Raw genomic sequence first — 13,651 nt, 5'->3', positions numbered from 1 at the left:
GGGGGGGGGGGCGTGGACGTTAACTTGCACTGAGTACCGCCCATGAACAGCTCAATCAAACCGAGCCAGCAACATTTTGAGTTGTTCTGTAGGGATTCAGTTTTTTCTATTGTTAATGACTATCTTCCGAAGTATCGGATAAAAAAGTAAAATAATTTATTGGCACAAAGTCTATATACTTTAAAATAAAACAAAGTAAGCAAATAGTACAGCCTAAAATAAAATTACAAATGGTATAAACTAAAGTATTAATCTTTTTAAGAACTATAACAAAATTATTGTCTTTAGAATGTAAACATAGACGAACTATTGTATACTACTGTTAAACGTTATCATTGAGATAAGAGATTATCGTCGGAAAATTTGTACATTTAGGTTTTCACCTGATTTAATGATTGATGAGAAAATCCAGAACCAAAACCAGATATTGAATAATAACAATTCTTGCTTATATTATATAAAATAGAATTGTTTATCCCATAAATTACTATATTATTGAGATATGTGTTCATATTAAACACCAGTTTCTTATAGACTCTTTTGAATAAATGTATTGCATAAAATTCGCCAACATTATACTGGTATGAAATACAGGGGGCTTATCTTTAAACGTCCTGTGTCAGACCAATGTCAGAAATATATGAGTCTAAGGTTCTTTTTCCCATTCTCTTAAATAATTAAAGCTTAATCACGACATGTACTATTATTATGTAGAGCGTGAAAAAATTGTTCTATTTTTCTCAAATATTTTGTTTTAGTTTTATAAAAAATTGTTTCCAATTGTTCAAAACAAGAGTGAATGTGTTAACAACATAACGTATAAATGGTCATTTTCATAAACATGTCGCTTCTCACTGCGTTTTTCTGCAGACCCTTAATGCTTCATAATAACATGCTTGTTTGATATATATGTTCTTGTTACCTTTGAGGTAGAAATTATTAATTAAAGAAGAGAAATAAGAAATCGTTTTATTTGCCGACATATTTCTATAACTGCAAATCGGCTCTTAGTCGGCAGTAATTATTGTAATCGCTTTTTTCATGAATAAACCAGTGCTGATAGTGAAAATTGTGATTGGCATATTTTAATTAGCCAGGTCAGGTGTTTCTTATAGGGCTGATAACACTGTAGCAATGTCAGGATACATTCAAATTTATTACATAGATAATACACGTGGAGCTCAGCTCGCAGAGACAAATGAGTACACAGTAACATTTTTTGATATCCTTTTAACTCTAAGAAAAATGTCAATTATTAATTGCTGACTGTTTATATTTTCTATAAAAAGTAAGCAAAACATTATTTTGTTTCATATTGTAGCAGATTTTCTAAACGTTTTCCTTTTAATTTCCTTTTAACTTTTACTACATTGAAGACAACAAAATTCACTTTTAAATTCAGATTTTATTTTTCACTTTTACATCCAACTATACTTTTAATCACCTTTAAACGACCTTTTTTAACACTTTTACCACTTCCACTTCTTTTACACTTTTACACTACCAAAATGAAGATTGTAATTCACTTATATAGTGTTTCTTCCCGCCAATTTAAAGAGTCATGAATATCATTGAAAATAGGTAAAAATCATGATATGGAGTAATTCGTAAGTGAAATAAATTCCCGCAAATACCAAAATACACAATTCATAAGTTTTGGAGTAAAAGAAATATAATATTTTCCAGCCAAATACAAACAGACATAATTCTCATGATTAGGAGTAAAACAAAATCGTGTAATTCACGACACTCCGGCCAACAAAAATTAAAATATTATATCTTTCACTAAAATAGTACATATTAAAATTGCTCTTTAAATATTCTCAAAATGCAAGAATTGAAACAATCTTCTTCTTAGAAAATTAAACTCATACTTGCGCAAATAAATTTAAACAAATAGTCATAATGACAAACATATTTTTAAACATTAAATGGACGAAACATACTCCTGTTTTCTTAAACAAATCTTTCAATTTATAAACATTTACATTTTGTTGCCATTGCTTTGTCCATTCTATCATTTTCTTTAAACGTTAACTCATCTAATGTCCTTTCGGAAATGTCTTGCAATAGCCACTCAGGACCATGCCACCATGACGAATTTTTCACAAGATCTTTTGTAGAGCAACCCCGACTGGCTATATCAGCAGGATTGTCTCTAGACGTAACATAATGGAAGGACACATGTTTGTGGTCTTTTATTTCATTAACTCGATTTCTAACAAACAACGGAAGCTGTTTTCCCGACATAATCCATTTTAATGCACACTGAGAATCTGAGAACAAATGAACTTCGTCAATTTGCATCTTTATTTGCTCTTGTATAAAGGCTAAACATCGTACCCCTATAAGTACAGCAAGGAGTTCAAGTCGTGGAATACTGATGTTTGAAGTTGGAGCAAGTCGAGTCTTTGAAAATACTATTTCGATGTGCTGTTGTGAATTCCCTTTCTGCATCAAATATATAACGGTAGCGTATGCTTTGGTAGAGGCATCACAGAAACACACAAGAATATTTTTGTTATCACCTTCACTTACAATGCATCGTGGGTTGGCATGTTCACTTATTTCACTGAGATCTCGTTGAATTTCATGCCATACAACAATGTCTTCTTCGTCAATTGGCTGGTCCCAATCGACTTTTTTCTTCCACAGTGTTTGAATGAGTACTTTTCCTCTAAGTGTAACTGGTGCAAATATACCTAGAGGGTCAAATACAGAGGCAATTTTGCTCAAAATGACACGTTTAGTTACACACTGAGTTGTCGATTTATTCACTTTCTGTATCGCAAATGTATCCTTGTGTCTGTTCCATTCAAGACCTAACACTTTAATCACAGTTTCATTGGCTCTGTTTTCAGGTGGAATACTTTCCGTCACGTCTCTGTTGTTAGACGCCCACTCGCGAAGATTCATGCTGGCATCGTCGAAAATTCTTTTGGACCTAATATACAAGTCTTTCGCAGCTTCAACGTTTTCTGTTCCCGTTACAACATTGTCCATATAAATATCTAGTCTCAGTTTCTTGGCGATTTCATTGTTATAGCACTCCAAGTGATAATCAATTGTTGCTCCCAATAAGAAAGGGCTTGACACAATTCCAAAGGGGATCCTACAGAACCGGTATTCTTGTACCTGATTTTGCGATATGTCTGGGTGTTCAATATCTTTTAACCATATGAAACGAGTGACATCTCTTTGATCTTTCTGCAACCCAACTTGGAGGAAAGCCTTCTCTATATCGGAAACAATACCGATCTTATGTAGTCGAAATCTTAGCAGAATTCCACACAAATCATTCAAAAGCACGGGTCCTCTGTAAAGGCAGTCGTTCAGACTGTTATTTTCAACCTTTGATTTAGCTGACGCGTCATACACAATTCTCAGCTTTGTTGTTGATTTGTCAGGCTTTATCACTGCGTGATGGGGTAAGTAATGGATATGTCCTTTCTTTTCAGAGGTCTCAACTTTTTCTATAATGCCCTTTTCAAGCTGATCTTGAATAACAGAATCATATTTCTGTAATACATCTGGGTTATCTTTGAACCTTTTCACTAATGACTTAAGTCGTCCAAAAGCTAGAGGACGATTTTCTGGAACTTCATAATTGTCGCCTCTCCACGGCCACTTGACATAATATCTGTTATCTTTGAACACAAGACTTTCTTTGAACTTATCTATCGCTTGATCATCCTCAGTTCTTTCATTTGTGCTATCTTTCAATCCTATTGTTTCTATATTCCAAAAGTCTTCTATGTCAGGTAATTTTGGAACACATGTGTCAACTGTTGTAAACACTTGTGTCTTAGTTATGTTATTGCCATATGATAATATGAGCATATTGGCATCAGTAACGCTGTCATCGATTTCACTTGTTCTTCCTGAAAGAATCCAACCAAGTTTTGATGACAAGAGGTATAAGCCTGGCTGAATTTCTATTTTATGTCCTAACACTATATCTAAGTAATAATCATTTCCCAACAGCAAATCAATAGAATCTGTGTATTCTTCAGTCGGTATATCATCCGCTAGAGTAAGATTCTTGATTAACGATCTGAACTCTCCGTTATTAGATATAGACACTGGTTTTCTTTGAATGCTTCCTGTAATTGTTGGAACAATATTTGCTGTAATAGCGAAATTCTGTCCATCCTTTAATCGAATATTCAATTGCGTAGACATTGTCCTAATCACTTTAGGTTTGTCACTCCCAAATGTAACTAGACGAATCTCTTGCCTACTTTTCTTCTTGAGATTCAAAGATTTAGCCAGTCTCTCGGTTATGTATGTTCTTTGCGACCCTGAATCTAATAAGATTCTTACGTTCTCTTTATTTTGACCATCTGGATCACAAATCTCAGTGCGCGATGTTTGCATCATCACTATTTCATTAGAAGATAACAAAGCACTTTCAATACAAGCTTTATCATCCGTAGAATTTCTAAGAATTTCCTTTGGTTTTGCTCTATCTTCAGACACACATGCTACTTCTTCTAACAAATTTACACTTTCTTGCAGAGATGCCTTTCTAAATTTTTCAGGGCATAAGCTTCTGTGGTGTACATTTGATTTATTGCAATATACACAAACACGTATACTTTTACAGTCAGGAGACATGTGTCCTTCTCTTAAGCATTTGTAACAGCATCCCTTTATTTGAGCTTTTCTTTCGTCGATTGTTTTAAACTTCGGACATTCGTCACTCCAATGATTTTTACTACAGAATCTACATATTCTCTTATGTTGTTGTTGTTTTTGATGATGTTTTAGAGGCGTATGTCCTTTCTTGTCATATGCAGTCAGAGCTCCGGTAGTGTTACTTGTTGTTGAATTACCCCTGTAGCTCTTAAAAGTATTTGTTGATCTTTGAAACTGTGGATTAACTCTTCTATCAGGTACAAAATTAGCACTGACTGGTTTCGGTCTGTCTGACTTTTCTCTGGATACAATATACTGTCTGAGAAACTCACGAAGCTTGGTTATCGTCCACTTATTGTCTGCACCCTTTTGTACTTCAAGATGCATAAGAACTTCACTTGGTAGTTTGCTCCGAATAATTGATACGAACACTTGTTGCTCCAAACTCTCATGCATAACCTCCAAACTTCTCAAGTGCTTTTGTATTTTGTCATAAAAGAATCGCAAACTTTCAGTTGTATCTTTAGGGGATGCAACGTTCACCAGCCCCTTATAATGCAAATCTATAATGTCTTGTTTATCTCCAAATCTTTCCTTTAGAATTGTTATGGCAATACCGTAGTTTTCATTAGATAATGTCAGTCCAGCGATAGCACCTCTAGCTTCTCCAACCAGCTTTCCCTTTAAATAGTTGAACTTGTCAACTGGCGACAGATTGTCATTTTCATGTACAGCACTAGAGAAAGAGTCCCAAAATTCCATCCATTGCAGTTTATTTCCATTAAAGGAAACTATGTCTAACTTTGGCAATTTGACAGTATTCTCACTCTTAATTTTGAGACTGTGTTGCTTGTCAAAGAATTTCTGTTGCATTTTCATTTGCTCTTCTGCCCGTTCTTGCTGATGTTCAAAGAAGGCTTGTTGAAGTTTCATCTGAACTTCACACATTTTTTGTAAAGCTGATCCTTCTTCGTCCGACTCCTCTTTTATAATATTCTCTGCTATTTTGCTTTTCAGGTCGGTCTGTACATTTTTCAGTTTAAAGGCTATCGACAAAGCCCTATCAATCAAGACTGAATCAATTTCAATCATCTCCTGAATAAATTCACTATCTGAATCACCAATTGCACGCGCTACCTTTTCTGACTGAACAGTAAGCTTATCTATATAAATATCAATCTTAAGTTTACTTTCATTGACAGAATGCTCAAGCTTCTTGTATTCTTCTGGGCTTATGCTCTCAATACTTGTTTCTAATAAATTATCTCCAGTCCGTAATTCCTTCTCAAGGAAATTAAAGTAGCGTGTGCGCACGCCTTTTAGATATGGTAAGTCACTCATGATTACTATATAGATATTTATAAACACACAAAAAAATCACAGTAACATTATTCAAAATTTACCTCAGTGGTTCCTTGAATTTATTCAACACTTTTTTTTTTAGTTCACTTTTATATTCCTTTGAGAAACACTTTATTGATTCTGGTTGCCACTTCGCCTTCAATTTGTTTTCACGCATAAACACATTTCAGGATACCACACATCACTATTTTCTTTGACTGAATCGAGAATCCTTTCAATCCAACTGTAAGATATTTGTTTTCGCATCTCACAGAGACATCATATATACGTTGTGAAGAAATTCTTTTTTGTGGAAAATCTTCAAATTCTATTCTCGATTCCCGGGTTCCGGCGCCAAATTCAATGTAGCAGATTTTCTAAACTTTTTCCTTTTAATTTCCCTTTAACTTTTACTACATTGAAGACAACAAAATTCACTTTTAAATTCAGATTTTATTTTCACTTTTACATCCAACTATACTTTTTAATCACCTTTTAACAACCTTTTTTAACACTTCTACACTTCTACTTCTTTTACACTTTTACACTACACTACATTTCCACAATAAAGATTGTAATTCACTTATATAGTGTTTCTTCCCGCCAATTTAAAGAGTCATGAATATCATTGAAAATAGGTAAAAATCATGATATGGAGTAATTCGTAAGTATAATAAATTCCTGCCAATACCAAAATACACAATTCATAAGTTTTGGAGTAAAAAGAAATATAATATTTTCCCGCCAAATACAAACAGACATAATTCTCATGATTAGGAGTAAAACAAAATCGTGTAATTCACGACACATATGACAGGAATGAATTGCATTAAAAATCGTAGATATTGTTGAACACTCATTGTTTTACATGCCAGATTAAGTAATTGGACCCCATCCTTGTTTGTACGTGACTGCTGGGGAAAAACAATGTTATGCTTAATTAAAGAGGTGACACTTTCTATATTTTTATCTGATATCAAGTTGTAAGAGCCTATTTGCAGTTATATGGGTAAGAGTTCGATAAGACTCCCTACGGTCGTCTTAATACAAACTCTTACCCATACATAAAATTTTCTGACTTATAAAATGCAAAAATTCATGTTTCCTGATAAAATTCTCTATTGTTTCATTACACACTAAATCAGCCGTCAGACAACAAACAATCTAAAACAGCAAAAACAAAAGAGGTAGGAACGCTGATTCTAATTACCCGTATGAATTGTTGATGCAAATGTCGAACTATTGCACGAATGCATGAAATTGACGAGCAATAAAATTCTTTAGATAAACGAAATAGGCAGGTACAGCTTTTGTTGCTCAATCACCCTGAATAATGCATCATCAAACATGATCTGGATAAAAATGACTATGTGTATAATCTTTAAAATAATAAGTCGTACCTGAGATATCTATATAGACATTTCGTTTAAATCGTATATTTACGATTATTGTATTTTACCATTTTGTAAAAGTAAATTCTACTTACATTACACCACTTTTAATAGTTGTTCTGGTAAGATGCATAGTGTCAATATGACATATTGATGCAAATTAAACATTTCCCTGTTTCCATTTGTAACAATGTATTATAACCTTTGCTTTATTTTAGAATTAATGTCTAAATCATAAACCACTAACTTGCAAAACATTTATCCGATTTATTAATTTTTCAAAATCAAGTAAAATGTACTGGAAATTAGTTAATTTTAAGAAATAAGATGCAATATGTTATGTGATTATCACATTTTTGAAGGGTTGTTTTTCTGATGTTTTCAAATTATGACAGACAACTGGGAGTGTTCTATTTTTTCTCATGTACTAGCTGAAGGACAATCTGATACAAAATTACCCATATGTATAACTGTTTTCAAGTCAGTCCTTAAACGACTACAATTTCGTCATTTTTCTTTGCTTAAAATTATTCATAACGTGCACGAATAAAGATTATAAATTACATGTTTTTACAAGAGAAACCACGAAACCAAACATAAAAAACGACAAGCGATAGGATAATTGCTAAAATAACTTTTATACAAGAAATGATAAATGTCGTCTGGGCAATAAAGGTTTTGCTTTTTGCTCATTTTTATTATGCAATTTATGCAATTCTTCTATATATTTAAGTCCTTTTTCTCGACTTTGTATACAACTTGACAGGAATATCTTAACGTGAAATATATACAATCACATCCTATTCCTCTTTATATTGATGTACATGATATAGATTACATAGTTTTTGAAAGTGGACACGACGTGAAATTGAATAACTATAATTATAATGCAAATAATTCAAAACAATAGCTTGATTAGACTTTTAATATGTTATAGATTATTGCAACTTGTAAAATACCATTTATTGCGAATTCATTTAAATACAGAGCACAGAAATTGTTCTTAACAAATTATTAAAATATCACATTTTTATGGAATTTGTTTTAGATTTTGTGTGCAATGATGTAGAATAATGCAAGGTTCGAGTTCAAATGCCCAGGAATATACTCACGAAGGCCTATTGACCTGAGTGATTTTCAAAGCATTCGAACAATTAAATTGTATATTATAATACCAAATTATAAGACAAAATAATATATATTTCGATTCTTCAATGCTAAAAACAAAGAGAATCGATGAAAATATGTTAAACTTCATTGGGAGTAGGTGTAATTTCCCTTACATCATTTGGTTTATTGACGTCAAATATTACGTCATATGACGTGTAATCATTCGTTTTTATACTATGCATATATCGTGTAATAGTGCACTTGATTAGTCTATCTTTTGTTGTAAACATTATAAAAATATTTGACATGGCATAGTGTTTTAACGACAGTTAATTCATATTGCTTCAAAATCCAGAAAGTTCCGAAGTTTAATCATTCGTTCATTGTAAATCAAAACAAACATTTCAGCCCGCTAAACAGCTGCATTAAATGAATGCAACAGCAACAAAAACCTTTAAGATGTGTTAATTCTATTCAATAACAGACTGAACAGTTGTCTTTTGTAAATGCCAATTATGTGCTACATCTACATAAAATAGGGTTTGTTATAGTTGAAAGGCACTGTCAGTCAAAACAAACAAAAAATGCAAAATATTTAAAGGTACGAGTATATCTCAAGTAGTGAATGAACTGCAATTACGTTCAAATAGTTAAAAATAACTTTATTTGTAAACGTTATCTCTTTGAAACAAAGCTTTACTAAGTCACACTGCTTTGTTTATTTTATCATCGGATCATTAGGGCAAAAACCATATATTAATAAGATTTGCAATCAAATGTTTATATAGATATAGAAGACAATGTTAAGTGAGTTAAACCTTAAGATCGGAGAGACATTGAAATTCTTCTGAAATCTGAAGAGAGCGCTTCATCTGTTTGAATTGGTACATCTGAAAACTCAAATACAAGGAATTTAACGCAAACAGAAATATTATTTTCATATAAAATAGAAATAACGCTGCCGTGCTTGTTTGATTTTCATTTCCTCTGAAATTTAGGTTAAAAACATGACTGTAAATATTGCTATTAAACCTTTGATCCTTTAATTTATACAATTATTACTTTTGCAAACTTATTTTGTTTTATTTTAATATCATCTTTACATTACATGTACCTTGAAAACTTGTTTGTATCATTTATCAACTGACATTGCTAAAACCTATTTTGACATTATTTGGCATTTACAAATTAACAACTAATGTAATTTTTTTACTTCTTCAATATCAAATATATGTGCAAGTTGATCAAAGGATGAAATGAGTACCTACATTCTAGCCCGTAATATATTTTTCGAAGACTTATTCATCAATGCGTCTTTAACAAAAGGTTTAGTTACCGTATGAAATGATGATGAATATCTTGATAATCAACCAGTGTATATAATCGAAAAGCAATAAACATGATCGGTTAGGAAAACAAAAAAAAGTTAAAGTAGTGTCTGCATGATACGTTATTCTTTATCGATAATTTTTATAATAGATATTTTTTAAAATATATTGTAGTTCATATGTCACTATCATACCAACAGGGGCGTCCGTGACCGAGTGGTTAAGGTCGTTGACTTCAAACCACTTGCCCCTTACCGTTGTGGGTTCGAATCCCGACAGGGACTTTGGATTCTTTCATGTGAGGAAGCTATCCAGCTAGCTTACGGAACGTCGGGGGTTCTACTCTGGTGCCCGTTCGGAAGAGTACGGAAGAGCACCTGAGGTCTTCCTCCACCAGTAAAGCTGTAACGTCTTCAATATTAAACGTGCTCAATAATCCCAAAGTGCCAGAAAAACTTTAACATTGAAATTAAACACAGTGCATTTTTTAACAGCTTCAAAATGGTACTTGACAACTTGACATCGGCTGTTGTAAAGTACATTTAATTATGAAAGGGTTGGTCATGGGATAAATATAAGATATTGCGCAAACAATAAAAAGATATGAAATAACATATCTAAGAGTTAAATGTCTAATTAAACTTAAACCGATGTTAGGGGCATGGACGGTAGTTTTCACTTTCCAATACCGACCTTGAACAGGCTCAATCAAACTAAGCCTGCAACATTTTCAATTTCGCCTTTTTAGGAGATTCTTTAGCGACTCGTTTTTTTCTTCTTCTCTTAAATAGTGCCTTACCATAATAAATCGAAATCACCTTTTGTATGAACATTTTGAGTTAGTTTAAATCGTTCAGTCATGGCAAACAATTTAGATCAACTAAGTTCGAAAAGGTAAAACTGTTCTTTGCAGTCTTAACAATAAGATATTTATTCAAACAAACTGTAATATAGTAAATGTTATATTGACCTTTATCCGTAAAGAACATATCATTTGAAACCTAAACTAGTTACTGATTCAAGCATTAATGACAACTTGAACTAAATGCATGTCTGTTCCATCCGTTAATTAGCTTTATGAACGTTTCATGAAAACATATTTGATCTAAAATTCAACTTTGAATTTATAATGTTATGGTGATTCGTAATGAATAATAAATCATTTTTAATGAAAGCTTGAAAGCTCGGATACACTCATTCGTATATTGTGAATTCTTCTTCTTAACCTTATATTTACTTTAAGAATTTATGGCTCAATCGTTAAGAATACAACCAATTAAAAACTATTCATTGTTAACACTGAATGATAATTTTAATATCCTTGAAATATTACCACTATTAAGAAAGACCAGGGTCATATGTTTAATTCAATTAATGAATAATGATCCGTTCCATTTATTATTTCTTTACGAGACATTGGTTGTTTTTCGCCCTACTTCAATTGTTTACATATTTCCGTGAACAATCGTGAATGCTCGGGAAATGGACATCTAGGCACGTTTAGCCTTGTTGATATATCCGAATGTGGTTATAAACTATAAATGAGCCGCGTCATGACAAAACCAACATAATGGGTTTGCGACCAGCATGGATCCAGACCAGCCTGCGCATCCGCGCAGTCTGATCAGGATCCATGCTGTTCGCTATCAGTTTCTCTACTTGTTATAGACTTTGTAAGCGAACAGCATGGATCCTGATCAGACTGTGCGGATGCGCAGGCTGGTCTGGATCTATGCTGGTCGCAAAGCCATTATGTTGGTTTTGTCATGACGCGGCTCAAATATTGTCACATTATGGTTTCAGTCTTCAATAAATTATCAGTAACACATTTTTAAACGGTGATATAAAAAAACAAATAGCCTGTGTTTAGTGGTTTGAACTTTATGAAGGACCCTTTTAATGAATTCATTAATAAGTACAATTGTTTCAACTATATTTCAGTTTTATATATTTTGATACTGTTAAACGTTGGCTTGAAACAATATTATATAAATAGATTGTTATTTGGGTAAAAAAAGATATAAAACCAGTTCAAAATAATGTTGTTTGCGCCTAGTGAGTGCCTTGTTGTTTGTGTACTAAGCATGAAATAGGAGTATAAAGATATATCGTGATAATATTCTGAGGTATAACCTGCTCGTATTGATCGGAAAGGTAAATTAACCTCAATTGATGTAATTGCAATAGATAGTAAGAACATTTGTCTGTTTAGAACATCGATTAGAAAACACAAGAGAAATATATATATATATATAGGACGATGTCCCCTATGATATCAGATTAATGTATCTTTAATCATGTTGTCACATTTGCAGAAGTATTAGTAGCTTTAAATTCTGAAATAGGTAATGAATACCATGAACCACATAATACAAATGTTAATGTTCAAAAGAAATTTATAGTGCTAATTCGTCAACCAACTGTCGTATAAAATTGCCATGTGTTTATTATAAACAAAGATCAAAGGTAGATCGGCATTAAATGAACGCAAACCTAAACAAACCGAGCAACACAGAACCACCGACAATAAGTCCAGTAGTAGAACACCAAACAGCACAAGGACAAAGCTCGGACAGGTGTCATTATAAATAATTAAACACTGGAAATCATAGAAATAGGTTATTCGCATGTACTTAAAAATAAAACTTTATAACCTCATTCTGTTTGATGTATGTGTATGACATTTCATTTAAAGATAATTTTCCTATTAGTAAGATCTTGATTTATTTAAGTTATATACTACATTTTTGTTTTTCCGATTATAAAAAAATATTTTCTCGGCGCAAAGTCTATTTAATTTATAGATAAAGAAAGATGAGTAAAATAGTACAGTCCCAAAATCAAATTACAAAAAATTTACGTATTATGCACTTTAACAATAATATTGTCTTTACAATGTAAACATAGACGGATTATTTTAAACACCTGTTAAACGTTATCATTGAGATAAGAGATTATCGTCTGAAAATTTATACATTTAGGTTTTTACATGATTTGATGAATGATGAGAAAATGCAGAACAAAAACCAGATATTGATCAATAACAATTCTTGCTTATATTATATAAAATAGAACTGTTTATCCCGTAAATCACTATAATCTTAAGATTGCTTTACAAATTGTTGATATATAACACACACCTGTTTCTAACAGTATTTCTTGCATAAGATGGTTTCCATTAAATTCGTTCATTTTCTTCTTGTAAAAAGTAAAAACAAACTGCACAAGGTAACATAGGATTGAATAATAAAATGGAAACCTGAAAAATGGTAATCACGAATAAATGAAAATTTTATAATATATATGTTTAACCGCCTCCGTGGTCAAGGGGTTAGAGTCGATGACTTCTAATCCAGTTACCTCTCTGGCGTGGGCTCGATCCCCGGGAGATGCGTTGGTAGTTTAATGCGGAGGAAGGTAGTCTAGTACTGGTGTAACTCTCCAAGAACGATGGTTAGGAAACTACCGGCCTTTATGACTGAAATACTGTTGGGAAAAGGCGTAAAATGAAACAAACAAACAAACATTCAGCTATTTTTCTGACGGTGATGAACCTTAACAATTAGAGGTCAACTAATGATTTAAATAATGTAATGCCATTATAAAGTGCTTGACCATACAGTTATTAACGTATTCTTTAACATATTCGGTAATATGCATGTATTTATTCTTTTTGTGCCTATATTAAGCTTGTTTGAAGCTTTTCAAACAAATTATTGAAGAACATATTAAAAGAAATGGTGAAAATCAAAGGTGGAGTGTTTATTGACTCAATCAAAACAATATCTTATTGGCAATGTAATAAAGCCTGCAAAAATGCCAAAAGTTTCAATTATACGATTA

The 13,651-nt window shown here is 32.4% G+C and overlaps 1 protein-coding gene across 1 annotated transcript; it reads right to left on the bottom strand.

Annotated features, from left to right (window-relative positions):
- Window positions 1–1,974: 1,974 nt before the first annotated feature.
- Window positions 1,975–5,979, bottom strand: LOC132735331 (uncharacterized). The gene has a single exon (XM_060722274.1). It carries the CDS (start codon window positions 5,977–5,979, stop codon window positions 1,975–1,977), a length of 4,005 nt encoding a protein of 1,334 aa, XP_060578257.1.
- Window positions 5,980–13,651: the final 7,672 nt, after the last annotated feature.

Source organism: Ruditapes philippinarum, unplaced genomic scaffold (assembly GCF_026571515.1).
Source record: "Ruditapes philippinarum isolate M1 unplaced genomic scaffold, ASM2657151v2 ctg3245_1_1_1_1, whole genome shotgun sequence".
Classification (NCBI taxonomy): Eukaryota; Metazoa; Mollusca; class Bivalvia; order Venerida; family Veneridae; genus Ruditapes; species Ruditapes philippinarum.
Note: the sequence above shows the minus strand (reverse complement) of the source record. Positions and strands in the feature narration are given on the sequence as shown.

Bases quoted from the DNA above. Each gene is read 5' to 3' on its own strand.
- LOC132735331 (XM_060722274.1), bottom strand. From the start codon at position 5,979: ATGAGTGACTTACCATATCTAAAAGGCGTGCGCACACGCTACTTTAAT.